At 33.1% G+C, this 25,980-nt stretch overlaps 6 protein-coding genes across 6 annotated transcripts; 3 read left to right on the top strand and 3 right to left on the bottom strand.

The window, feature by feature from the left end:
- Positions 1-2,382: 2,382 nt before the first annotated feature.
- On the bottom strand, positions 2,383-4,073 carry EAE97_000572 (uncharacterized protein; the record flags this gene model as incomplete). The annotated part of the gene is made up of 2 exons (XM_038871082.1): positions 2,383-3,819; positions 3,876-4,073. The coding sequence occupies 2 exons, from the start codon at positions 4,071-4,073 to the stop codon at positions 2,383-2,385; spliced, it is 1,635 nt and encodes a 544-aa protein (XP_038738443.1).
- Positions 4,074-14,430: 10,357 nt separating this feature from the next.
- Positions 14,431-15,909, bottom strand: EAE97_000571 (uncharacterized protein; the record flags this gene model as incomplete). The annotated part of the gene is made up of 3 exons (XM_038871081.1): positions 14,431-15,321; positions 15,370-15,686; positions 15,768-15,909. The coding sequence occupies 3 exons, from the start codon at positions 15,907-15,909 to the stop codon at positions 14,431-14,433; spliced, it is 1,350 nt and encodes a 449-aa protein (XP_038738442.1).
- Positions 15,910-16,516: 607 nt separating this feature from the next.
- Positions 16,517-17,500, bottom strand: EAE97_000570 (uncharacterized protein; the record flags this gene model as incomplete). The annotated part of the gene is made up of 3 exons (XM_038871080.1): positions 16,517-16,742; positions 16,973-17,041; positions 17,451-17,500. 3 exons carry the CDS (start codon positions 17,498-17,500, stop codon positions 16,517-16,519), a joined length of 345 nt encoding a protein of 114 aa, XP_038738441.1.
- Positions 17,501-18,007: 507 nt separating this feature from the next.
- EAE97_000569 (uncharacterized protein) lies at positions 18,008-18,338 on the top strand (the record flags this gene model as incomplete). The annotated part of the gene is made up of 2 exons (XM_038871079.1): positions 18,008-18,108; positions 18,248-18,338. 2 exons carry the CDS (start codon positions 18,008-18,010, stop codon positions 18,336-18,338), a joined length of 192 nt encoding a protein of 63 aa, XP_038738440.1.
- Positions 18,339-18,787: 449 nt separating this feature from the next.
- Positions 18,788-21,434, top strand: EAE97_000568 (uncharacterized protein; the record flags this gene model as incomplete). The annotated part of the gene is made up of 6 exons (XM_038871078.1): positions 18,788-18,950; positions 19,005-19,056; positions 19,104-19,398; positions 19,458-19,700; positions 19,769-20,109; positions 20,165-21,434. 6 exons carry the CDS (start codon positions 18,788-18,790, stop codon positions 21,141-21,143), a joined length of 2,073 nt encoding a protein of 690 aa, XP_038738439.1. The 3' UTR covers positions 21,144-21,434.
- A 293-nt stretch (positions 21,435-21,727) lies between these two features.
- EAE97_000567 (uncharacterized protein) lies at positions 21,728-22,624 on the top strand (the record flags this gene model as incomplete). Its single annotated transcript, XM_038871077.1, has 1 exon — positions 21,728-22,624. The coding sequence occupies one exon, from the start codon at positions 21,728-21,730 to the stop codon at positions 22,622-22,624; it is 897 nt and encodes a 298-aa protein (XP_038738438.1).
- Between the last annotated feature and the right edge of the window lie 3,356 nt (positions 22,625-25,980).

Genomic DNA, 25,980 nt, shown 5'->3' with positions numbered 1-25,980 from the left:
ACTATCCGTTGGCAGCATGCGGGTGAACCAATCTTTCATATCTAACCCCGAACCACAATATCTACAAAAGAAAATATATCAAGCAAGCCCAAGCGCAATAGCAAAATGATCCTTTTCTGCATGCCACAAACCGACTTTCCAAAGCTCTCAGAACTCTTGCGTCGCGCTACTCGCGTAATTGCACTACACCTCATCTCCTCCATCTCCGTCACCTATCCATACCTCCATTCTATCTGTAACTATACTCGTTGCACTCGTTGCACTCGATTAAGTATCATCCGAAACTTTACCCATGAACCAAAGGATATATCCATTATACCCCGACAAAGCCTATCCATTATATAAATCAACTGCCATCTGTCAACTCGAAACACGATCTTGAATATTTGAACATCCATTACTGTTTTAAGCGGTAAAGACAGTAAATCTGTTCCTCAATTCGGCATGCTGTTCCTTAGGATTAAAAAATCGTGAAGCCATCGTAACCGATTCCATTTCCATTCTCGTTTAAGCCTTACCTAATTCTTGAAGAGGGATAGGAGAAGAGAAGCACCAGAAGAGCCTCAACTATAAATGAAATACCTGACAGTTTCATATCATTCAATAAAATGCCACCGCCCCCGTCCGTTGACTAGATGATTTATCAATCCACCAAACCTCATTATTTTCAATTCTCTTACTCGTAGACATCGTTTTCCCACATCGACACTTCCTTGCCAACAACTCTCTAGCTTCAAGTCACAAAAGCAAGAAAATTCACGTCCCTCATATCACTCATACATGGTCATACAGCAATTCCACCAGACTCCGAAATCCACAAAACAAAATCCCTCAACCTACAATCTTGAAAAGAAAAATCTCAATGATTAACTACCTAGGTAATCCCATACAAAGAACATACATCTCCCACACCCACGAAACGAAAAAAAGTACAACAAAATTAACACCCAGAACTCTGATCATCAAAGCCTTACTCACATGGCCAGTTAATAAGTCCACAACACGAAAAACATCGGAGCGAGAAAAATACATACATATATATATTGATTATCAAACCTCATATATATATATACTCGACAAGCCCCTCAATCAACAGCAACAAACTTCTGCAAACAAGACAATTTTCGTCTACCCATTCCTCCATTCGCTATTGAATCAAGAGCATACAAAGCAATGCAATTCAATTCAATCAAACCCCCTACCCCCTCTCCCTCCCCCTCCTCGAACACTATCTACCTACCTACCTCAAAATCCCATCTCAACAATACACCCACACCCCAGAATGAATCACATCATCCCTCAATTCTTATGCAACGCAATGCAACCCATCCCATCCCACCCCACGACCAACAACCTATGACCAAGAAACTACCATCAAATTCTCGCTTTCCTATACCCACCTCATTCAACCACAGCTCACCCACCTCCCAAGTTCAAATTCAAATTCAAATTCAAATTCAAATTCAAATCTAAATCTCCAGTCCCCAATCCCCCAACCCCCCTCTCCCAAAATATTCCCAAATCCCAAATCCCAAATCCCTCTCCCCCGAAATTCCCAGTCCTCCCCTCTCAAAACATTCATCATCATCCATCATCACCATCCAACCCCATACCTTCCCAGCCTCCTCCAATTACGCCACACATTCCGCTCGATATTTGGTGTTGAGGTAGGCACGTTGTTGTTTGAATATGTGAGGAAGGAGTTGGGTCTGTCCAAGGCTGGTTCAAACAAAAAGCTAGCGGACGGTGGGGCGGCTCAAAGGGCTGAAAAGGATATCGATAACTCCTGGCTGTACGTTTACCGTCTTGTTCGGGTACTACTGACATAGCTGACGTAACTTATAGTATTCATCGTCTATTTAACGTTGGGCTTCAGTGTTGCTTTCCCTTTTACATTGTGGTCTGAATGGGGTACAGCAAGTTCTGCGACCATCGAGGTCTTGGCTTTATTTACTATGCTTTCGTTTATTGGGTTTTTGGTCTTTTGCCTGGTGTATTATTTCCTTCGTTTTTAAAGTTGATCGCTCTTTGTCTTTGGGAGAAGTTCAGAATATAATCTCTACTCAAACTAAATGTTGGGCGTCATGTTACACAAGGACTTAGAGTTAGATAAAAGTACCCTACCGCATTGAAATATCAATCCATTCCTCAAACCGACTCAGTATGTATCCCTTCGTGTTTCAGCTAATCATCTCTATTGTAAGCATGGATTCTATGCACGCAAAAGGGCAAAGAAAAGGTCCGCCAACTTGTCGAGACATGAAAAAAATGAATGATATTGAGTGATGTTAGAAAGCTCATGATCTAAGGTATCTTCTAATTAGAACGATTAATCTATAAATTCTTGGTGACTTGAAAAACAAAGTATACTCGATTGCTTGACTATCTAGCCGCATAGAATATAGACCACGGAGATGAACTCTCCTGAACGCTCGGCATCAATATCTTGGCTCCCGCCTGTTCCACAACCGGATCTTTTTCGCTAAGTATAATATCTGCGGAATTGACCGATTCGCCACATGGCCAATCTATGATTTCGGCGGCAGTTTTTGAGGAAGAGGAGGCACCAAACATCTTGGAGAATAATTTGAATATGGCATTCTGAGCTGGTGGTAAAATATTATCACAGATGTTCTCTGCTAGACCAAGAGGGAGAAAAATTCGAGGTTCTCCAGATATTATGGTGATGTTCGTCGATCGTTTGACTCTGAAAGATTCTCCCGTAAGAATGTCGACTAATATGGTACCATTTTTGAACATGGTAGGTATGGAGATGTTTTTGGATCTGGCCTGGCTACCTAGGTTGGTCAGCACCATGAGCACGGGGCCCTTTTGCGTAGCAGCAACATTGTCTTCAATGTAAAGCTTCGTGGTTAGATGTGTACCAAATCCTGCATCCCAACCCAGCTTTCTGATCTGGTTCAATCGTGCTATGTATTGGTATAACGGTGTGATTTTATAATCGGAAGTCCACATCAGCTCTCGCGAGCCTGGATCACCATCTCCAGAATAAGATTGTTCCTGTCCATAGTAAACAATTGGTACACCATCGGTAAGTAAAGTCCATGCCATAGCATTCTTTACAACCGCCAAGTCCGCGTTGGTGTCGCTGGTAAACCGTGGCATATCATGATTCTCCATAAAAGTTGACATTTGCTGCGTGTCGCGGAATTTCGATCGATATGCAGGAGTGAGGAGATTGGTCAGCTCATACATACTTCCACCATTCTTATGAAAGGCTCTCTTTAATGGATAATATGTCCCATAGTCTAGAAGGCCTCCAACATAAGGTTGATATGAGCTCAAGTAGTCAGGATCACCTGATAATACCTCACCCACCGACCAAACCCCAGCAGCCCGAATAAAATCGGGCCAGAAATTCTTCCTAACATGTTTGACGGTGTCAAGTCTCAAACCATCAATTTTAAACTTTTGTACAAGTTTTGTGATCCAAGCTTGGAGGGTGAGTACCACGGTAGGATCCTCCGTATTTAGATCGGGTAATGGTACATGTCCATCCCCCAACCATCCTTCCTCGCTTTGCTGCTGATTTTCGTAATTTGTGATGAATGACTGTGGATGATAGTACGATGAATCATTAAAAGGTATGTATCTAGAATATTCCACTGTAGGAGGTGAACCCATATGATTGACAACTATATCAACCATCAGAAACATACCCCGAGCGTGCAAGGCATCCGATAGAGCGAGTAAATCATCAGCCGTTCCAAAATGTGGATTTACTGAATAAATATCCTCCGGCCAATAACCATGATAGGCAACTCCATATTCAGTCAATTCTTCGATGTTCTTAGTGATCTGTATGGAATCGTTAGTAAATGCAATTAGAACACCGATGAGGCAAAAAAACAAACGGGTGAAATCCAAACTGCATCAAAACCCATTCCTTGGATATAATCAAGTTTAGATATTATTCCCCTCCATGTTCCACCACAATATTCTCTTATCCCAGGATCTGGGCCTCTATTTGGATTATTCTCATCTTCTATGGCAAATCTGTCGGTGAGCACTTGGTATATGGAACGTCTTTTCCAGGCCTCGGCATTGGACATGGTGTAACAATTGATGGTGGAGAAAAGAGCGAGAGAGATGGTTCAAAGGAAAATATTGATAATCATCTGTTAAGGGAGCTTCTGGGTTACATGACTTTTATAATTTTTGAGAAAGGAGAGGAGATACGAGATACATAGACGATCGAATACATTTGTAATTTTGTTTCTTTTTCGAGTTCGTATACGAGTAGAAAAGGATCCATGGATAACCTTGCAAGCCAAATTACCGAGGCCTATAAGGACCGTTTTGCCAATACACCAAAAATAGAATCCTGCCTGAGCTAAAAACGTATTTAGAATTTGGAGGTGTATATATATTAAAATAAAACTTTTAATCCAATATACAATCTTAAATATCTCCTTTAATATTCAAGATATTAGTTTAGGTTTAATTAGTCATAAGGCCTAATATTTGAGGTATCAATGAGTAATAATTTTATTATTATATATATATTGATTCGAAATTTATTATATTGAATTTCAATTTTAATTTTCGAGATCATTTAAAAATAATTATACTAGCTGTTGAGGAAAAGGAATTTTCAGATTATAGATTCATAGAATTTCTTTTTTTCTTTTTAATTATTGTAATAATTTTGAAACCCTATAAATTTATAGATTTCGAATTCTTTTTTTTCTTATGATTAGTATTATATATAAATTCTAATTCTAATTTTAATTTTATTATAAAATAATATATATAGGGGCTAGTTTTTAAGTCCCTAATCCTTACTATACTTAAATTTAAATTATTAAATCATTAAACTAGTCGTCGGGGAAAAAGAATTTTCAGACTACGGATTCATAGAATTTCTTTTTTCTTTTTAATTATTATAATAATTTTGAAACACTACGAATTCGTAAACTTCAAATTCTTTTTCCTAGACGGCTAGTTATATAATATATAGAGTATATAATTACTTGATTTACTTCTATAAATTTATAATTGTAAAATTATAGAGTTTAATAGAATATATAATAATAGACCTTTAAGCTTATCTTATATTAAAAAGAGTTTATATATATATAAATTATATAATTTTTATAATTTAGGAGAAGTAATGAAAAGTCTTAATACTATAATATTATTACAGGGGCTGCCTCTAGGGTCATATGGAAGTATCTAGAGATCTCTCGAAATGGTTTAGACTAGACTTCTGTTACGGGAGCTGCCTCTAGGGTCACGTGGAAATAGCTAGAGATCTCTCAAAGTGGTTTAGACTAGACTTTAAGTAGGAATTCAATAAGGTTGTAACTAATTGCAATTCTTGTAATTATAATAATAAAACTAATAATTATTTTTAAATACAAAGCTCTATATTATAATAAAATCTATTCTCTATATAAATCTTTGTATTGAAATTAATCAATAAATCGATTAGTAAGTTAATAGATAAATCAATCAACTTTTGATTATATAATATTTATTCTATAATTTCTATTATTTTAATTTATTCTTTTATTCTGGAATTAATTCTTTGGGATATTATTAATTTTAATAAAGCCTTTTTGTTTATTATGTTCTATTTTTCCTAGAATCTATTGTTCTAGAAATTATATTTTAGGTTTCTAGAGTATTCTATAATTAATATTATATATATATCTAAGGCTTTCCTTAAATATCTAATATCCCCTAATATACTATAACTAAATCACTAAGGCCTATAATATTATTATAGCCTATAAGTTAATAATTCTATAGTCTGTTATTAATTTGTTGTAATACTATTCTTTTTTTAGTTTAATATTTATTCTAAGTGTTTATATTAATATATCTTCCCTTTTATCTATTTAAATAATTATAGTATTTTTTTTATTTAATATACCTTCTATATAAATAGTTTTTATTTATAATATTCTTAATTGGTTTACTATATTGAGCATTCTGATATTAAAAAAGATTCTTGTAATTTATGTATTAAATTCAATTATTATTATATTATTGATAATAGTTTATTATAATGTTATATTGAGTGTATTTATTATAAAAAAGATTATTATTGTTTTGGATCAAAAATGCCTATAAATTATGAATTTTTAAAATAATAATAGAAATTACTATATTTAAAGAAAAAAAAGGTTTTCGTTTAATTATAGAAAATTAATACCTGAATTCTTTAATTGTATAAACAATAAGAATTTCTTTATAAATATAAAAAAAAGATAATTTATTAAAATCTTTATATATTAGAAGAGCTTAATTTAATTAAGAAGAATAAAAGATTAAAAAAGAAAAAATTGGAAAAGGAATATATAGAGAAAAAAGCAATAATCATTATTATTATATTTATTCCTAGTAATTCTTTTTTTGGTTTTTTTAATCCCTTATTATATTTACTATTTAATATAAAACTTAAGGCTTTATTAATAGATATGAGTACTTCAAATAGAATACTTATAGTTTCTTAAAGCAGTTGAGATTTTCCTTGAGTTCCCATATGTTTTCTAAATATAGATAATCTAATCATTTGATCAAATATTTAACCTTATTTCTAATATATTTGTAATTTAGTATTATTTCAATATTATATATAATATTTAAATTAATTAATTCAATTTCTATAAATAATATATTTGGCATTTCTAATAATATTAATTCGAGTAAGAATATATAAAATATTAAATAGATATTTATTATATCTAATAATTTCAATTAATAATTAATTATTTCTATTATTTTATTAATTTTGAATAATTCTAATTTTCTATAATTAAATTTATTATTTAATCTTTTAGTTTTGATATTTCATTATAATAAATAAATTTTATTCCCTTTTTTAAATATAGATTTTATATTATATTTTATATTATAATATATTATTATTCTAAAAGATATAAATCTTAAATTAAAAGCTAATTGTTTTTGAAAATCTTTTAGTTATTCAACTTATATTATTATTGATTTAGTATTAACTTTTTGTAATATTGGAATTCTATATATTTATGGATTAAATCCAAAATTAGTCTATATTAATATGATTTTTGTAATTTCTATTTTCGATGTATTGTATGCGAATTGTGCTATAGGTAATAGCTCTATCCAATTATTTTATTAATAATTTATATAATATTTAAGATATGCTTTTATTATTTGATTGATTCTTTTTATTTGATTATTTATTTATAGATGGAAAGATATTAATAGTTTTTTTTTGATATTTATAAATATTAATAAGGTAATTCAGAATTTCGAGATAAAAAGCTTATTTCAATCTGAGATTATCTTATTTAATATTTTATGTATATTTATTATATCTCTTAGAAATATATATACTAATTATTTAATATTCCATATTTTTTTGAATAATATTATATAAGCAAATTTCATTAGTTTATTTATTATATTAAATATTATATTATATTCAATTTTTATAATAAATTTTTTTGAAAATAATAGTTTAATTATAAAATTCTATATAATTGATTTTTATGGTTGAGAAGATATATTTAGAATCTAAAATTAATTATATAGAGTATATTGCAATAATTTATTTTATATACAAATATTACAATTTCTAACAACTTCTTTAATTATTGTTCTTATTTATAAGAAATAACTGATTTCCTATATTCTTATAAATATTCTTGTAATTCCTTAATATTTATATATTAACAATCTATATTATTTTATTACAAATTCCTTAATTATTTGATTCAGAATGTATACTTTTCTATAAAAATATATAGTTTTGTTTTCTATTATAAATCCTAATTCTATTATTTTGCATATATATATAATTATAGTATTCTTATTGTAATATAATTAAATTTAGATTCTAAAATAATTGTTTTCTAATATATATATAACTATAAATTGTAATATATTATAAATTAGTGATTTATCTTTTTTTTTTTGAATATAGTGTATGATTTATATAATTTATTCTTTTAATATTCTGATTTTTGGCTAAAAATATTAGCTCTAGTGTTTTCTAATTCTTTAATATATGAAATCTTAAAATTGTAATTAGCTATAATTTCTAATTATCTAATCTATTATTTATTTAATTATTTTATTATAATAAAGTAAACCAAATTCTTATAATCTATATATATTTATATTATATATTTCGATTCTTTTAAGTATATTCGTTATTTTCTAAATATATTTATTATAGTTAGTAATTCTTTATTATATATTTTATAATTCAATTTAACTAGTAATAGTTTTTATAAATAAAATATAATTAATTAATATTTTTTATTTTAATCCGGTTGGCTTAGAATTATTCTTATAGTAAAATTAAAAAAGTCGATTTCTATTATGATTAGTTTTTTTAAATCGAATGTTAATAGTATTAGCTCCTTTATTATTATTTATTTGAATATATCAAATATCTTTTATATTTTGACAATCTATTCAAAATTTTCTTGATTTTTTTTAATTAAATTAATTAAGGATATTATAATTTCTGAATAATTTTTAATAAATCTTTAATAAAAGTTAATGAATTTTAAAAAGGATTATAACTTCTTAATTGTATTTAATTATTTCTATTTAAACACTACTTTGACCTTATTTTTGCTTATTTTGAACCTTTGGCTTGATACAATGAATTTGAGAAATTTTGTTTTTATAATATGGAATTCATATTTATTTAGTTTATATAGTAAATCTATTTTAATTAAACTTTCAAAAATGTTACTAATATTTTTGATATATTAGCTCTTATTATTTGAATATATTAGAATATTGTTTAAATAGTATATACAATAAATATTTAAATATAATAATAATATATTGTTTATAAATCTCATAAAAGTAATTAATATATTAATTAACCTAAACAATATAATTTGATACTTATATAGCCTATATCTTATTTTGAAAGCGATTTTTTATTCCTCATCTTCTTTTATTCTAATTAAATAATATTTATTACGCAGATTTATTTTAATAAATATAATAGTTTTGTTTAATTAATTTTTTAATTCTATAGCTAATAGAAGTGAATATCAATTCTTTTTGGTAAGCATATTAAGCTTTCTATAATCTATAATTAATCTCTTAATACCATCCTTCTTGAATATTTATATAATTAGATTTATTATTTGAAATATAGATTTCTTAATTTATTTCTTAATCAAATTGTTATTAATATATCCCCTAAACATTTTCAATTTATTAATTAATATTGAATAAATTGGAATATACATAAACATTTTATCTTCCTTTAATATTATTTTATAATTCTATAGCTTATATTCTAATAAAATCTTATAAATCCCTAATTCTTTAAACACATATTTATATTTTTATATTATTCTAATATTATAAGCTCTTTTATCTTAATTACAATTTCCTACCATATCATTAACTTCTACATTTATAGAAAAAATATACTAACTTTTACTCTTAATAAAAAATCCTAAACTAAATATTCTATATCACTAATATTATTTGTATTTAATTTTTTTTAGTATATATTATATCTCATGGATATTTTGAATGTATTATTATGACCGTTTTTATACTAATCAAATGTTATTATTCCTTATAACCAATTTATTTTAGAATTATATATCTTCAACCATGATATTCCTAAAATGATTTATTATTAATTTAATAATATAATATTAAATTATATAACCTCTAAATATTAGATTATATTTATTTGTACTAATTATATTTTTTATAAAATGTTTCTATCAAATCCTACTAGCTACCTATTAACTAACTATAATTAATAAAGATTTTGTTTTTTTTAAAATAGGACTCCTAAATACTTTATAGCTTCTAATATAATAAAATTTCTTATAACCCCTAAATCTATTATAACTTACTATATTTATCTGTTTATTTTGATTTTACAATATATTTGTTTTATTTATTCTATAGTATTCAACTATAATATAATTTGCTTATTTTTGTTATTTTAAATAATTTTATTTTTTAATATTACCCACCAAGATTTCTTTTTTTTTAAATAAATAATACTGGTTTCTAATCTGATCTTATTATTAAGTAAATCCTTTTATAAAGTATATCAATATTTCCCTCATATTATTTTTATTACCATCCTTATTACCAGCAATAATAATATAATCTAAGTCTGAATACAATACTCTTCTCTAATCTTTTTATAAAGAAATAAAATCTAATCCTTATTATTCTCCAATATATAATAATAAAAAACTTTTTATAACTCCCTTTAACCTAATTATTCTAAATATTTGTTACTAATTCTTTTCAAAAAGAATGAATTTGTAATAATTCCGAATTATAGGATTCAATATTAATCAATATACCGAATTTTATAAATCTTACCCTCTTTAATATCTATTATACTAAAATCACAATTGATAATTCCTTTATTAATATCTCCAAATTTCCAAATATAATGATTCTATTAATTAATTTCCTGAATAATCTATAATTCTTCTAACTATAAGTCTTTATTTACCTATAAAAGATATTCAATCTTTTTTTTTTTTTCGAGTTTTTTTTTATAAACTAATAATAACATAATTAACTTTATTATACTAACAATACACAATTATAGTGTAAAAGTAATATTAAATTGGTTTTTACTGAATTTATTCTTAAAATTGCTTTTCTTACCCTCTATTCTTTTATTTTAATATTCTACTATCTAATACCCTATTTTTCTATATTTAAAATATAAGTTATTTTCTTGTTTTTTTTTCTTTTCCAAATTATTATTTCTATCTTTATAATATATAATATCAAATTCCATAAAATCTCTATATTTTTATAAATTGTGATATAATTTTCTCTTATTTTTGTAATAATACTCTTACTTTTAATTTCTTTAGAATTTATATAATCTTTGATTCTATTGATATTAATAAAGGTAATTATTTAATTAGATTATTCAAATTTATACTTTTAATAGATTTTTTTAATTCCAATCTTATTTCTGATTTGAGTTCTTTATAATAATAATTTATAATAATAACTTTATTCTATTTAATTATTTCTATACATTTTCGGAATTCTGTAATATATTTCAATATTAATTCTATTTGTTTGAAATTGAAGATTTTATTTTCCATTATTTTTAATTTATTAAAGTTTCTAAAGATTCTATAAATTTCTATTTTAAATTCTTTAAAATTGTTGAAAATAGTTTAAGTAGATTATATACAATTTTATTTATTATATTTGAAATAATCTTATAAATATGATTAAATTTATTTACTTGTTTTTTTTTAAGATAGAATGTAATTTATATATTCTTAGATTTTATAATTATAAATTTGTTTTTATTAAATTGAAAATAGATTTTTAATTATAAAAGGAAAATATTGAGTTTCTATTAATTATCTTGATATTTATTTGGTAAAGTGATTTTAAGGGTTTTGTTAATAGTAATCTTTTATAAAATATTAGCTATTTCGATATTATTAGTATTTGCTATTAATATAAATTATCCTATTTTAGTATTTTTGATTATTATATTTTAATAATAAATTATTGAATTAATACTTGAAGTAGAAAGGATATTTAAAGTATTATAGGAACTATTTTTAGAATTATATGAAAATAACTAGAAATCTTTTGAAATGGTTTAGATTAGATTTCAAATAGAAATTCAATAAAATTGTAATTAATTACAATTCTTATAATTATAATAATAAAACTAATAATTATTTTTAAGTATAAAGCTTTATATTATAATAAAATTCATTTTTTATATAGATCTTTGTATTGAAGTTAATTAATAAGTCGATTGGTAAGTTAATAGATAAATTGATCAACTTTTGATTATATAATACTTGTTCTATGATTTTTATTATCCTAATTTATTTTTTCGTTTTAAAATTAATCCTTTAGGATATTATTAATTCTAGTAAAGCTTTCTTACTTATTATATTTTGTTTTTTCTAGAATCTATTATCCTAGGAATTATATTCTAGGTTTTTAGGGTATTCTATAATTAATACTATATATATACCTAAGGCTTTCCTTAGATGCCTAATGTCCCCCGGTATATTACAACTGAATCACTAAGGCCTATAATATTATTATAGTCTATAAGTCAGTGATTCTATAGCCTGTTACCAATCCGTTGTAACAACTTCAAATAGGAATTCAATAAGATTATAACTATTTGCAATTTTTATAACTATAGTATAAAACTAATAATTGTTTTGAATATAAAGCTTTATATTATAATGAAATCTATTCCTTTACATAAATCTTCATTTTCTAACATTAATTAATAAATTAATTGATTCAATAAATCGATTAGCTTTTAATTATATAATATATATTCTATAATCTGTAATAAGATTGTTATTTATCTAATCTATATTTATTAATTAATTTGTATTTATTAAATAATTAATACTTATTATCTAATCTATATTTATTCGTTAATCGTATAACTATTTATATATTACTATATTATTATAAAAATAGATAACGTGTTTTTATTAGTGAATAGGTTATAATCAGTATGCGGGTCATTTCGAAAATCATTTAAAATCAAGCTTTTAACATATTAATATTTAATACTAATCTATTATTTTTTTAAATAAAAGATTTTAAAAAATAATTAAATTTAGGTTTTTTATTAAAGTTTAATTTTTATAAAATAATTTATTATATTCTAAAAAGAAAGGAAATTATTGACAATTTGTCATTACAAAAAATCTATTTTTATAATAACAGCTTTAGAAATTCAAATTCTTAAAACTAATAGATTTTTAATATTCTTTATATATGAAATATTTTATATCAAATTTTCAGAAAATTAATGCTTATAAATAAAAAAGTGCACGGTTATATACAAACGAATTTTGTATGTAAAATAAGTGACCCATTCATTGATATAACCTACTCACTAATAAACCACGTTATCAATAAAAGATAAATATCTATCTTTCGATTACTATTTATTTATTTAATTATTATTATTTTTAGATACTCTTCTATTCTATTATCCCTATAGTATTGTTTTTTGTAGATCCTAATATCAAAGCCTAGGTTAATCTTATAATTCATGTTATAGTGGCGGGTATCTTCGTAACAAATATACCTAGTGGATTCATTACTATTATCTATTCTAATATAAATAATCTTTAATAATTTATTCTTTTTAATAAAAGAACTGAAAATCATTTTTTTAATACTTATTCTTTCTTTAAAAAATCTATTTATTTAAAATTAATTATAATAACTAACTAATAAATAAATTTATATTTATTAAATTTCTTTAATAATTTTCAAAGTATTCTATAAAATCTTTTTCATTATTATTCTATTATTAATATTATAATTAACTAACTATTGTTTTTAATTCAAAATAATATAATATGTATATCTTTTAGAATATTAAAGTAAAGTTCTATTTAGAAACTATCTAATTATAATCAATTATATAATCAAATCACATCATTATTACTTAATTTTTTTAATCTAATATAATCTAAAAGAGAATAAAGAAAATTGATTCTTTATTAAATTCTTTATTATTAAATTAATTTAATAAATTCAAATTGAATAAATAATATAAAGAAAGCTTCATTTAAAGAAATAATCGAATTAGAAAAAGATGTACAAAAGAATAATAAGAATAGAAAACTAGATTAATTAAAAATGTATAAAATAAGATCTTTTTCCTTCAAATATAGCATAAAAAAATGAGTATCCAATACAAATCTATTGAAAATCATATATTATATTGCTTATATAATCAATTTAGTTATCAATCAGAGCCAGCTTCCCAAAATAGATTAAATATTAGTCTAATTCACTTATATTCACTATTAGCCCGAGACCTACGACATAATTTAATATTGAAGTTATAGTAATAATGAATTTGAGGTTGTGCAAAATGTAGGGTTGTGTAAGATACAGGGACATCGGTTAGAGAATTTGGGATATACACTGAGAGAGAGCGTAGGAGAGAGAATGTATGAGAGAGTGTATGAGAGGGTGTAGAAGAGAGAGAGATTGAGCTCCAGCAGTTCTGTCTCCCGCAGTTTATGAATCTGGCATCTCAAGGAAGGGTCATAAATAAAGGATCTTGGCAGCTTTTGTTTTTGGTGTCGAAGGTCTTGACGTGTAAATCGGGTCTCCTGCTCCCACTCCTCCCCCCAAAAATATAAAATGTTTTGAATATTCAGCGTCGTTTTAATATTTCACACAATCAGGGACATTCAGATCGCTTCATTGTCTCGGATTGTTTAGAGCACTCAAAGAATCAGAATGTCCTGATCCAAGTTGTTGTTTCAATCAAAATTGAGGGACAAGAACGGACCAGTATCCTTACTATCAATAAGGTTGCCATAGAATTCATTATCTCCATTTTTCGGTATTAAAACTAAGATCCTAACTACTCCGCTTCGCCAGTAACAATCATCAGCCTAATCTATTCCCGACTCATTTTTATCCTCTCCTTCCAAATGGCACTCTTGGGAAATCTAATGGTAACTTCAACTTCGCTGTCCTCCTTTGTGCGGCAGTTGCCTTGTCCAAATCCAATGCCTTCCTCCTCGCCTCTGGAAGTCCTACAACCCTTGCACCAATCTCCTTGAAATATTGAGTCATCTCCTTTGTCTCCAGTTTCAAATCCAGCTGAAGATCATACAGATCAACTTCATAATTATCAACTAGACATGCTAATGCACATGCGTGTGTGATGAGGAGATCAGACTTGAACTTTGACATGACTCCAGCGTCCGAGTATTTGCGTCGTACATCTTCAATGATAGCTTGCGGTATATTGTCACCCAACTTCGTTTTCATTTCGTCGCGCTTGGGTAGCATTCTTCCACCTCGCATTGGTCGAGAAGCCATGTGTAAATCTAACAAGAGAAGGAGGTATCGTAAGACTCTGAGCTTATTAACGCCTGCGGTAGCTGCGGAGACGATTCTGGCCGACACATATCTCGAGTTGGTTGTAATGTTCTTCTTTGCTTTGACTGATTGTTCCCATTCCAAGACCGGTACAGACTTGAAAATATCACTTCCAATGAGGCTGTCCACCGTATACACATCCTTGATATCTTTCGCAGTAAGGTCTGCTTTTGGTCGTGGTTTGGCTGCATCTGCTTGTTCCTCGAGGTCTTTTCTAGTTGCCATGCCAGACGTAGCTTCTGCCATAGATGCAATAATGGCAGATTTTGCAGCATCCAACTTCGCTGGCTTGGCACCATCCGCGAGTAATCTAGAGCCTCTGTTCGCTGAGATAGCATTCTCGGTAACGGAAGCAATGGCTTTCTTCGCTTTCTTAGTACCGAAAGTCTCTCCAAGGTCATTGCGAAGCTCTCGAATAGTCTGCGAGTAGTTAGCATCGACTCTGAGATTCCTTTGCAATAGACTTACATGTTTGGCAAATTCAGCCTCCGTAGCTTGATGTGCTCTAACGCTCCCACGAACCACCATCTTTCGCGCTTCCATAACCTCTAGTTTCCCGGTCTTTGGATCGTACACACCGACATAATGCTTCAATAATGTATCAGACCCACCCGCTTCTTCCTCTCGAGCAGTATAGTCAAGCTTTGGATGTTCTGAGGAATGGAGGAGGACTTCGGTTGTAGCAATTGCTCCGCTTCGTCCTGGTCGTTGAGGGGCATTCTTGCGAGGTTTTGTGAATGGTTGAAGAGATATAGATGCGGGCATAGCAAGTCCAGGAGTGGATGCTATAAAGAGTCAACCTTTTATAACTTTGAAACCTCATTTTGAGACTTTAATGTTCTCCTGGCCTTAACTTAGAAACATACCAATTACAGGAGCCCAATCATCACCATCCTTTAAGGAAATCTGAACATTTCTGTCTTCTTCGATTGCCACTTTTTTGCTAGGTCTCGAAGAACCATCGGCATTCTTCTTGCGCTTCTTGCTTTTCTCAATGTTATCCGCCATTTTGTGATCAAAGTGAAGCCTAGGCAAATTGTATGAAGGCGCCGGGTCTACAAGCTTCTGTTCTGTCGCAAATCAAATAAATTTTTGGATGGGTCGGCAATTGGAAACTTTTTTCCCGACATTTTGCTAAAACAGACGAGGCTGAGATGCTGGTGGCTTGACCAATGAGCGGGGTTGTGTTGAGCTGGTCATATGCAGCTTTCAAGCAAGGTTATCTAATTTATTATATATGAGGCGTGCAATGATTTTGGTCAATTGTCAATTTATCTATATATGCTCTCATCGAAATAGCTGGAGGTAGCTGGAGGTAGCTGCAAGTAGAATTAAAGATAAATTGAGAAGTCCAACGGGTATTTTGCATTCCGTAGCGTCGAGAGCAAAGCGGGGGAAGATGAGTTTGGTGAGAATTGACACTCTACTTCGTTTGTGTATGCCTGGGGAAGGGCTTGATATTACATGCGGGGAAGCTTGAAGCACATCACAACAACCGCTTCGAAGTACGATAGCCAGCATTTCCAAACGAGTAGCATCATACATATCACCATCACTTTAAAAACATTTCACATTGTGCAAAGATGACATCAGTGAAGAAGAACTTCTTTTTTTCTTATTCATTCCTATCGGGTTGGTAGTCATAAGGGCATTTAGCATCAGAGGCAGCTTCTTTCCCATGACATATTGGTTCATAAACCCTCAATGAACAAATCGACATTGCATTGTTGACCGATCCAACTACCTTCCGAAACTTCCCACCACAGGCTGACAAGTGCGCGTCATCAAACTGATCTTTCCTTGAACACCCAGCCGCCGTTGAACGAAGCGCAGACTCCGAACTTGTTGGTGAATACTGAAATGCTGAAAAAGGCGAAGACGTTTGGTGCGAGAGATGGCGCATTCGAAAGAGGTTAGGATATCATGATGTTATTAATCGAGAGGTAAGGGGTATCGAGATCGAGTTGTTTTGAGTTGTTTACTTGCTGTAGGTGGGTTAGTAAATGTCCAACAAAGGAAATTGTCTCTGCGAAAAAGACCGCTGAAAAGCAACAGGGAGATGGAAACTTACGATCGGGCACGAGTCTTGCGGCGCTTACGCTTCAAGCGCCTAGTGCGCTTCTTTCTCCACTTGGCTCTCCTAAAGATGGTTGTCAGTTATGAATACTTGAAGTTGTTGACGTGGAAGTGATGGAAATGGAGCCAAGAGGGGTAAAAGTCCATTCATGAGGAAGTGAGGGGAAATATGATGATTGCAATGGTTCAAATGCTTTCAATAAGCATAGAATGCACTGTGAATAGCGATTGAGGGTAAAATGGATGGATTTCAACTTACATTTTCAATGTGAGTTGTATGAAGATGGTGAGGAGGAGAAGTCAATTCCATCGATTGAAGCTCGAAATATGGGTGTTGATACTCGCTTAATTTTTGAGCTAATTTAGCGCATTCTGACTGATTAGGGCTAGTCACATGACTGCTCACCTGTTCCCAAGATGCCCAATATAGATTCCTTTACCTGGTCGGGCCCGACTTGAGGAAAAGTAGGTACCTAGGTCCTAGGCCCTTGGTAGGTGCACCAGGTGTGTAGGGTTCCAACATGTTCCTGTGCTTTCCAGATATGACGCTCCGTAGAGCTTGCCCGGTATTCCATTCAAAGGTTCGCATTCATCCGGACGACAGTATCAATGTTTGATATCAATATAAATGTTCAAGTCTCTTATCAAGCTTTGAAATTATTATAATCATTCAAAATCCCTTAATCTCTACCTAAGATTATCATAAATATTCAAAGTCCCCATTCTCCAACATCAACACAAAGATCCACAACACTTTCGATCCATTATGTCAATATACACATTCAAAGCACCCTCAATATCTGGCGTCAATATAAATATCCAGAGAATCATATCCCGCAACTCACAAACCAGCACTCTCAATCTCTCATGTATGATCAAACAATCAAAAGTTCCATGAGCACCATGTCCTTTTATAAGATATTTACTAGATAGTCTTCCGGTAAGTCTACCACATGCAAAGTGTAGAATCTTCATGTGGGGATCATTGTTGGTAAATGATGCTCCAATCCGGGCTTGTATGATGTTCAGTATGTCGCAACAAGATGTTATGAACATTCAGAATCTTACAGGTAAAATGTTGAGGGAACTGGCATATGATGATAACTCTGATATCATAAGAGAGAAGCCTAAGTATATACATGCTCAAAAAGCATAGCACCTGGCCTACGATACGCCTAAGTTTCCCAAGGGGCGTATTCAGAAACTTTCCAATCAAACTTTCCAATGGGAAACACATTTCTACTTAAACCAATTCTACTTAAACCAACAGAGGTCTCATAGACGTTGACATGACACCACCAGGTATTTTGTCGTCGGAAAGAATCGTCAGTAAGGTCGAGGTGTCGCAAGGTTGGCACTAGTTGTACTGGAAATCAATCTTAATATAAAAATCACCCCCGATTTTCATTCAACTTCAACTAGACCCCCCAAAGGGTATCCGTTCTGAGATTCAACAAAGCTGGAGGCTCGCAGTCTCCCAAGCATAGAAGGGAGTTCGTTGAAGAAGGACGCCCGCTTGTCACGTGATAGTCAAACTAGGAATTGCATGTGGCTGCCTCCCTTCGTTCCTTCCTAAGGAAGACGAGAGAAGTGAAAAAGAAGCAAGGCGATGCGATACACCAAGAAAATCTTCAAGTTACATAATCAAGATGATCTACGATGTCGGGTAGTATTGTTTGTGTGATAACTCACAGTTTCATGCTTCTCTGAATATACGTTAACCCTCCATTTTCTCTCTTTCTGACTTTCCCATATTTTCACATTTTCCACAATTTGTTTCGAGTCCAGCATCCAAGATCTTATAATCACAATGGAAGCATCGGGTTTGAATTGTGAGCTCAATGATCAAGACCACCGTGAGAATATTGATCAATCCCTGATGGGAACTCATGAAGGGAACAGCCATGGCACTGGTAGCAGCCTTGTCGTTGCATCGCTCAAGTATGAGCATGCACAAACTGGTCAAGAGTTCAGTTCGTAAGCCTCTTATCTCATCAACCTTTCGTGATCTAATATAGATTTTGCAGCAATTCCAATTCGTGCCAAAGGCTATCTTCATGTGGGAAGAGAGACGGAATGGTATGTACTTTGTTCAATCGATCTGTAACCTGCTAATAAGAGTTTAGTGATTTTTCCATTGATAGTGTGATTGTTTCGAAGCAACACTTTCGTGTCTACACCATCATATATGATACGGACAAGCTGGATGAGTACCCACCTTCAATCTATTGCGAAGACCTTGAATCCAGGAATGGTACCTATGTGAACAATGTATTGATCGGTATAGTCGGCAACGAAAGAATTGGACGTCTTCTTGTTGACGGTGATTTGATTGAGATCCGACCCGATTGGAAGTTTCAATTTCACCAACCAAGATCAAGAACAACATCGCATATGCCATTGCCTGATATTGAAATCAAGGTATTCATGTCATATTCTTCTCTTGGTATATCTTTCATGTTTGACTAATATATCCGTAGTATTTCAAAGATCGATACACCATTTCCAACCATGTTCTTGGCAGCGGTATTGCTGGAGAGGTTTTTCTTGCCAATAATGTTGGCAACTCGAAACAGGTAGCATGTAAAGTAATCAAAATAAGTCCCTCAAGACGTGCATATTCCATCTCCCATGATTCTACAGGATTAAGTCAGCAATACGATACCGATTTGGCGAGGAAATCACACCTACGAGAAGTTGAGATACTGTCTAAACTTAATCATGTAAGTTGTGACAAGCTCACTCATTCAGTCGTCTATGTTTTCAGACGGCCGAGATTGACAAATCATAGCCAAATATTATCCGTATTGAAAGGGCTTTTCTTTCCAACGACAGGTTGTATATGTTTACAGAGCTTGCTGCGGCAGGAGACCTATATACATACTTCGATTCTTGTGACAACAGGCTTGAAGACGCCCCTGCTCGTCTCATTACGCGACAGATTGCTCTGGCTCTAGAATATCTTCACTCGAAAGGAATTGCACATAGAGATGTTAAAATGGAAAATGTTCTCATTACAAACACCGATATCGGCTCTCGAGTCATTCTCACAGACTTTGGCCTTGCCAATTATACAGACAAAACAACCGGCAGGCTCTTCTCTTCAGTAGGAACAGAGGGTTACGTTGCACCGTAAGTATATCTTCGAAAATGACAGTTAACAAATATTAGTACTGATTGATAATAGCGAAATCATTGGTTCTGATGTAAGCCGTGGCTATACGACAGCTGCAGACATGTGGTCATTTGGAATATTGACATGGAGTTTGCTCACTGGTGAAAGTTCGATTCCCCGAGGCAGATTGTCCCAGCTGGAAGAAATACAAGCTGCCAAGAATTTTCTTTCGTCCGATGAAGAAGAGGTAGCAAACAAGTGGTCCTATCTCCATCGGAGAGCTCGATCATTTCTGCGCGACCTTTTGGCTAGTGATGCAAGTCAACGTATGACTGCTGTTCAAGCAGTAAATCATCCATGGTACAAGAAACCTCCCGTTTCCAACGCGATAGAGCAGGCATATGAGCGAGTTACAAGGTTCTGGAAGCCACGAGATGACGATGATATTCTTGAATACCTGCCTGGATATACCGTGCCTACAACAGAGGTTACAAGTTCAGGTCTTCGAAAGCGCTTGCCTGATACTTCTTTGTCGCCCTACTTCAATCTTGACCGCCATCTACAATCAAGATCTCCACACATGGCGAAACGCAGACGTATACTTGACGATCTTAAAGAAACGGGAGGAACCTTCGTGGATTCAGAATCACAACAGAAGGGACCTAGAGATGGCCCCAGGAGCAAGAATCACATTCAAGTGAAATCGGTTACTGAAATTGATTTGTTCAGAAGCTCCACATCTTCAATGGACAGACAAACACGAAATAGTAACAGGCCCAATTATGAGACATCACCTTCTAAAGATAATCTGAATAGATTAAGACCGGTCAAGAAAATGATACAAGGCCCTCAGAGTCATCTTGCATCCTCTAACAGAGCTAGTGATGCTCATTCAAACGCCTCGAATGATGTGAGAGTCAGAAGAGAAACAAATCCGGCCAATCAAGAAATCTACGATACTGCTTCACAGCTTGTCTCAAAGTTTTGTCCGGCTAAGGCTTTCAAGGAAGAGATCAACATTGTCAGAAAAGAGAGATTTCTGGAAGCTTGATGATTGTTTGATCTTGGGTGGAGATTGGGTAGCTTGGGGGACTTCGGCGGTATTTCCGCTGAATAAATGACAGGCGCAGCTCGGAACGGAAAGAAAGGATTTGCTACTATGAGCGCTTCGCATGCTTTTCTCTACAAATAGCACCCCGGCCATTAGCTAGAATTCTTGCCCTTGATTTATTGATGTACTGTATATGTATATATTGCTGGCGGCTTTGCGTTGACTTCAGGATGATCAATGAGCGGGCACCATTATCTCTAAATCGAGACACCATATTGCTATTATTCTTTCACCAAAGACTTAGAAATAAAGAATCTACAACAATTAATTTACAATATCGTCGGCTTCGGAAAGTTTAGGCGAATGCACAGTACCGACTGCCGATCTACCGGTGAAGTTGATAAATAAGTACCGAGAAACTAAGACGTCATAGATTGAAGTTATGAAAACAGTACCTTGGTACGGTGGAGGAAAACTAAATTGTTCATTATAGAAGAACAATCTTTGGCTGTACAATCATTTGGTATCCCTCTTTCACGTTCAATTGTTGCTCGCTATATCAGTAGTTATTACATGCTTTTACAATGAGTGGCCATGGAAACGTATCGACACCACCAATCGTATCTTTACTATCTGGTGGAATTGCTGGAGGAGTAGAAGGTGCTCTTACATACCCAATGGAGTTTGCTAAAACACGAGTTCAACTACATTCTGGACCATCTAAATTACCACGGAATCCATTTCAGATTGTTCTACAAGTATACAAACAAGAAAGTATCAGAGCTTTGTATAAGGGCTGTGGTGCATTAGTATTTGGATCTATTGCAAAAGATGCCGTACGATTTACTTCGTATGACAGCATCAAAAACGTCTTTCGAGATCCGGAGACTGGTGTTCTATCTCCGGGTCGCAATATGTTAGCAGGCATGGCAGCGGGGGTTGCAGCCAGCATATTTGCAGTCACACCTACTGAACGGATCAAAACGGCGCTTATCGATGATGCCAGGACCACGAGGCAATATAATTCCACAATGCATTGCATACGTACCATTCTCAAAGAAGATGGATTCGTAGGTTTGTATAGAGGTTTCATAGGTACCACTCTCAAACAAGCTTCTGCAACCTCTTTTAGGATGGGTTCGTACAACATTATCAAGGATTTTCAGGTCGTACAAGATATTCCACAGAATACTGTCGTGAACTTCGCGAATGGGGCAGCGGCAGGTGTAATCACAACTTTGGCAACACAACCTTTTGATACTGTCAAAACGAGAAGTCAATCTTCGAAAGTGACTACAACCACTCAAGCTGTAATGGGTATCATCAAAGATGGTGGCGTGAAAGCCTTTTGGAGAGGAACAGTCATGAGATTATCACGGACTGTGTTTAGTGGTGGTGTTTTGTTCACAACCGCGGAAGCTATGACAAAGATTTTGAATCCTATGTTTGCACCACAGCGTGCTTATGAGTCTCTCTCTTGATTAGTTCTCTTGTTGTCGATGTTTGTTGCTGAAGTGGATATCAGCGGCACAAAACTCTGTTCAACCTCACACAAAAATACCTGTCATGATGCACAGATCCCGTCATCCACTCGTGCTACTACCATGTAGTCTGCACTCGTTATCCAAGTGCAGACATACGAAATAGTACCACTGTTACAGCCGTAAGAATGTGATGCGTCAAGAGTCATCGATTTCAGCCGTGCCAGCGAATAAGGGTCTTTTCTTCCGGGTATAAGGTTGAAGAGATATTAGGGTCCTTGGCTTCAATCTCAAACAACGATCGATACGGAAATCATCTAATAACGAGGCCGTGAAGCCTACTATGCTCGACCTAGTCACTACCATATTCCTCGGCGCCTTCATTATTCTTGGAAATGAACTCTGTCAGCAAATCTACCAGCTCAATTTGAACTCATTTCGTCTCCACGGTATCGAGCATTCAGAGGCGATCATTACTGGCGATTCAGATTAGCACGAATTTGGCATCTGAATCCGATTAAAGAGTATTCTGGCACGACTCAACTGCATTTTACGTTTTAGAATTGGTCCTGGTATTGGCTGCTTTGGCTTTGCTGGCTGCTTTCAAAGATTGCATCAAGGGAATGATGATTTTTTTTTTCGAAAGCGACCAGGTACTTGCTCCAGTCATTACCTGCAAGGCGTTAACAAACTTCTTATAGACAGAGACATAGACGGAGACGAAAGTTTAGTTAGAAATGAGGGTGTTTGGTTCGGGAAACTAGATGTTTAGCGATGTGTGTTTACAGCAAGGTGTTTAGCCAAGATGGATGTTTTGATCGGATTGCTTTGCGTTCGAATATGGACGAGAGTGAGCTAGATGGGGTTGTTATGGGGTGAACCGCATGGTTATAGAGTTTATAGGGAATAGAAATTATGCGGAAAATGATGTGCTTGAATCGCTTGAAAACTTGCATCGTCTCGTTACTCGTTTTTAATTGTGATCCCGTTGAATTTAGATATCCGGATTTACCTAGGTCGGTTAGGTAGGTATATCTATAACCGAGATTCAGCAAAGGGCTACGGTATATGTGCACGGAATAGTGAATATAGATGGAGGGGTAACAGTGAATTTAAAAGAGGGGTAAAAGTTCAAGGCTAGTGAATAAGGAAAGAGGGGTAGGCGATACAGAAAAGTGAATGAAGGAGGGGTACATATATTAAAAAGTGAACTCAAAAGAGAACACACACGAAAAAGCAGTGAATTAGCAACCAGACATAATAGAAGAAGAGCCAGATAGTGAATCAAAATTATCAGAGGTAGCTGAGTACCTACTTTATATACCCAACTTCTCTCCACCCATCTACATATAGATTTTCATTTGGTCACTGGGTCGGCCTCTGGCCCTTCTCGCACGACCCGCTTGCAAAACTTGGTTCTATATTTATACCTAGGTACCTACTTACTGTGCCACGGTCTGGGTTTCGGCCCGTAGTGCCTATCTGACCAGCTGGCCTCTTGAGAATTCGGATAGGTCGGTGGGTTTATGCAGATGGGTCTGATTACCTAGTTGGAGGTATTTTTTGGTATTGTGGAATGGAATGGAAGAGGAATTTTACGTGAATTTGAAGTATACAGAATTGTGTAGTGGGATGAAGGTACTTTCCATTTTTGGTTCCAGCTTCATCTATTATTGCTCTTTAGAAGAATCAAGGGTTGGGAAATAGGTAGAAGATCGGAAATGGAAGATGCAAAGGGGGGTACTCACCAGGAAATTCACTCAAATACCAAACAGCAAACAGACTTGGGAGAGAGGAACTACCATCCTATTCTCACCGTAATTCATAGTATATGACTTGTCAAGCCATCGAATAGTCCTATGCATACCTATCCAGCATTCAGTAGCAAAAGCAGCCTAAATTCTCTTAAAACACAAGACCGATTGCACCAAAGACCAAAGGTGTTGTGAACACCGAATGCAAACTAACCCTCAAAGCTCGTCATCCATACCCAGGCGACAATCACTTGATCGTAAGCTAAAATCTGAGATATACTATACAGCAAATAGTAACCACCAAAAAGGGTAGAAAGCGACTGCCTAGAACAATTGATGAATCTAACACTGAGGTCTCCGGTTGCGGGCCGATCATCAGATCTCTTAGTCCATGAGGCTTCCCTCGTCCTCCTTGTAAACGGTAGTTACACCTGTGGCAAAGTCTAGATCCACCGAATCCAATAAAAGTTGGATAAAAATAGCTGCAATTTTTTTTGGGCATTGGATTGAGTGGATCGCGATCGAGGGGAGGTCAGTTTTGCTGTTATTGGTGGAGTGGAGATGTTGGTACTCAAGAAGTGTATATAATGTCCCGATTCTCAAGTCTTAACGCATATCTCATCAACAACATCAACAACATCAACAACAACATCTTCACAGATCTCTATCATAACCACAGTTCGATACACTCGATCTCATCTCAACGCATCATATTCCATTCCATCTCAATCCACACAATCCAATTCCCAACAATGCCCGTAAAGAAGGCCGACAGAGTTCCTGACTATGACAGTGACAGGGACTCCGTCGTAAGCACTGGTAGCAATGCCCCCGGACTTCTAGTCCCCAAAAGAAAAATCCCGAAAGAGGAGGAAGCCCGCAAGAAGAAAGAGAAAGAGGAAGAAGCAAAGCAAAAAATGTTAGCCACAAGCAAAGCAACTTCTAAAGGTCCACAAAAGGACCCCTCTTCGACTACCACAAAGCAAGATAAAAAACATCTTGGATTAAGCAAGCGAGTAGGCGGGTCCAGCAAATATCTCTGAGAGCAAGGCACAGGGTAAAAAGTGATCCAGCCGGAAACGAATCAAAAAGCAAGTTCACAAAAATTGCTTATCACCCAGGTGGTGATCTGGTTAGCAACTCAACATCTTGAGATCCTGAATTATGTAGCGAGTTTTGGTCGTGGAGGGCGTTTTGCGTTTTGTGCAATTAGAAATTAGAAATTAGAATGTACTCTGGAGGTTCATAGACAGTGCTGGAAAAATGTGTTAGCAAGCGGATACATACCAACAAACATGTCCAAAGGCAAAGATAGATGGAACACTTATAGATATCCAATTGATTTCACACACACAAACATACCGCGTTCCTTGAATTTCACTCTGCCTTCTAGTCGTGCCAATCAAGCTGAATGTTTTGCTTCATCCATATGAGATCCTAAACCCAGCTTCCAGCATTCACTTCCCATCTCCCAACAATCAACAACAATCGTCTTTCCATGAGATTTTCCGACAACAATTGTAACCATGATCCCCACCGGACCTGGCACGACATATCCACATTGCAAGCGCCGGTCCCTAACTTGCCTGCGCGACGTGATGG

This window comes from Botrytis byssoidea (assembly GCF_014898295.1).
Source record: "Botrytis byssoidea strain MUCL 94 chromosome Unknown BBYS_001, whole genome shotgun sequence".
Classification (NCBI taxonomy): Eukaryota; Fungi; Ascomycota; class Leotiomycetes; order Helotiales; family Sclerotiniaceae; genus Botrytis; species Botrytis byssoidea.
This window is presented reverse-complemented; position numbering and strand designations above follow the sequence as displayed.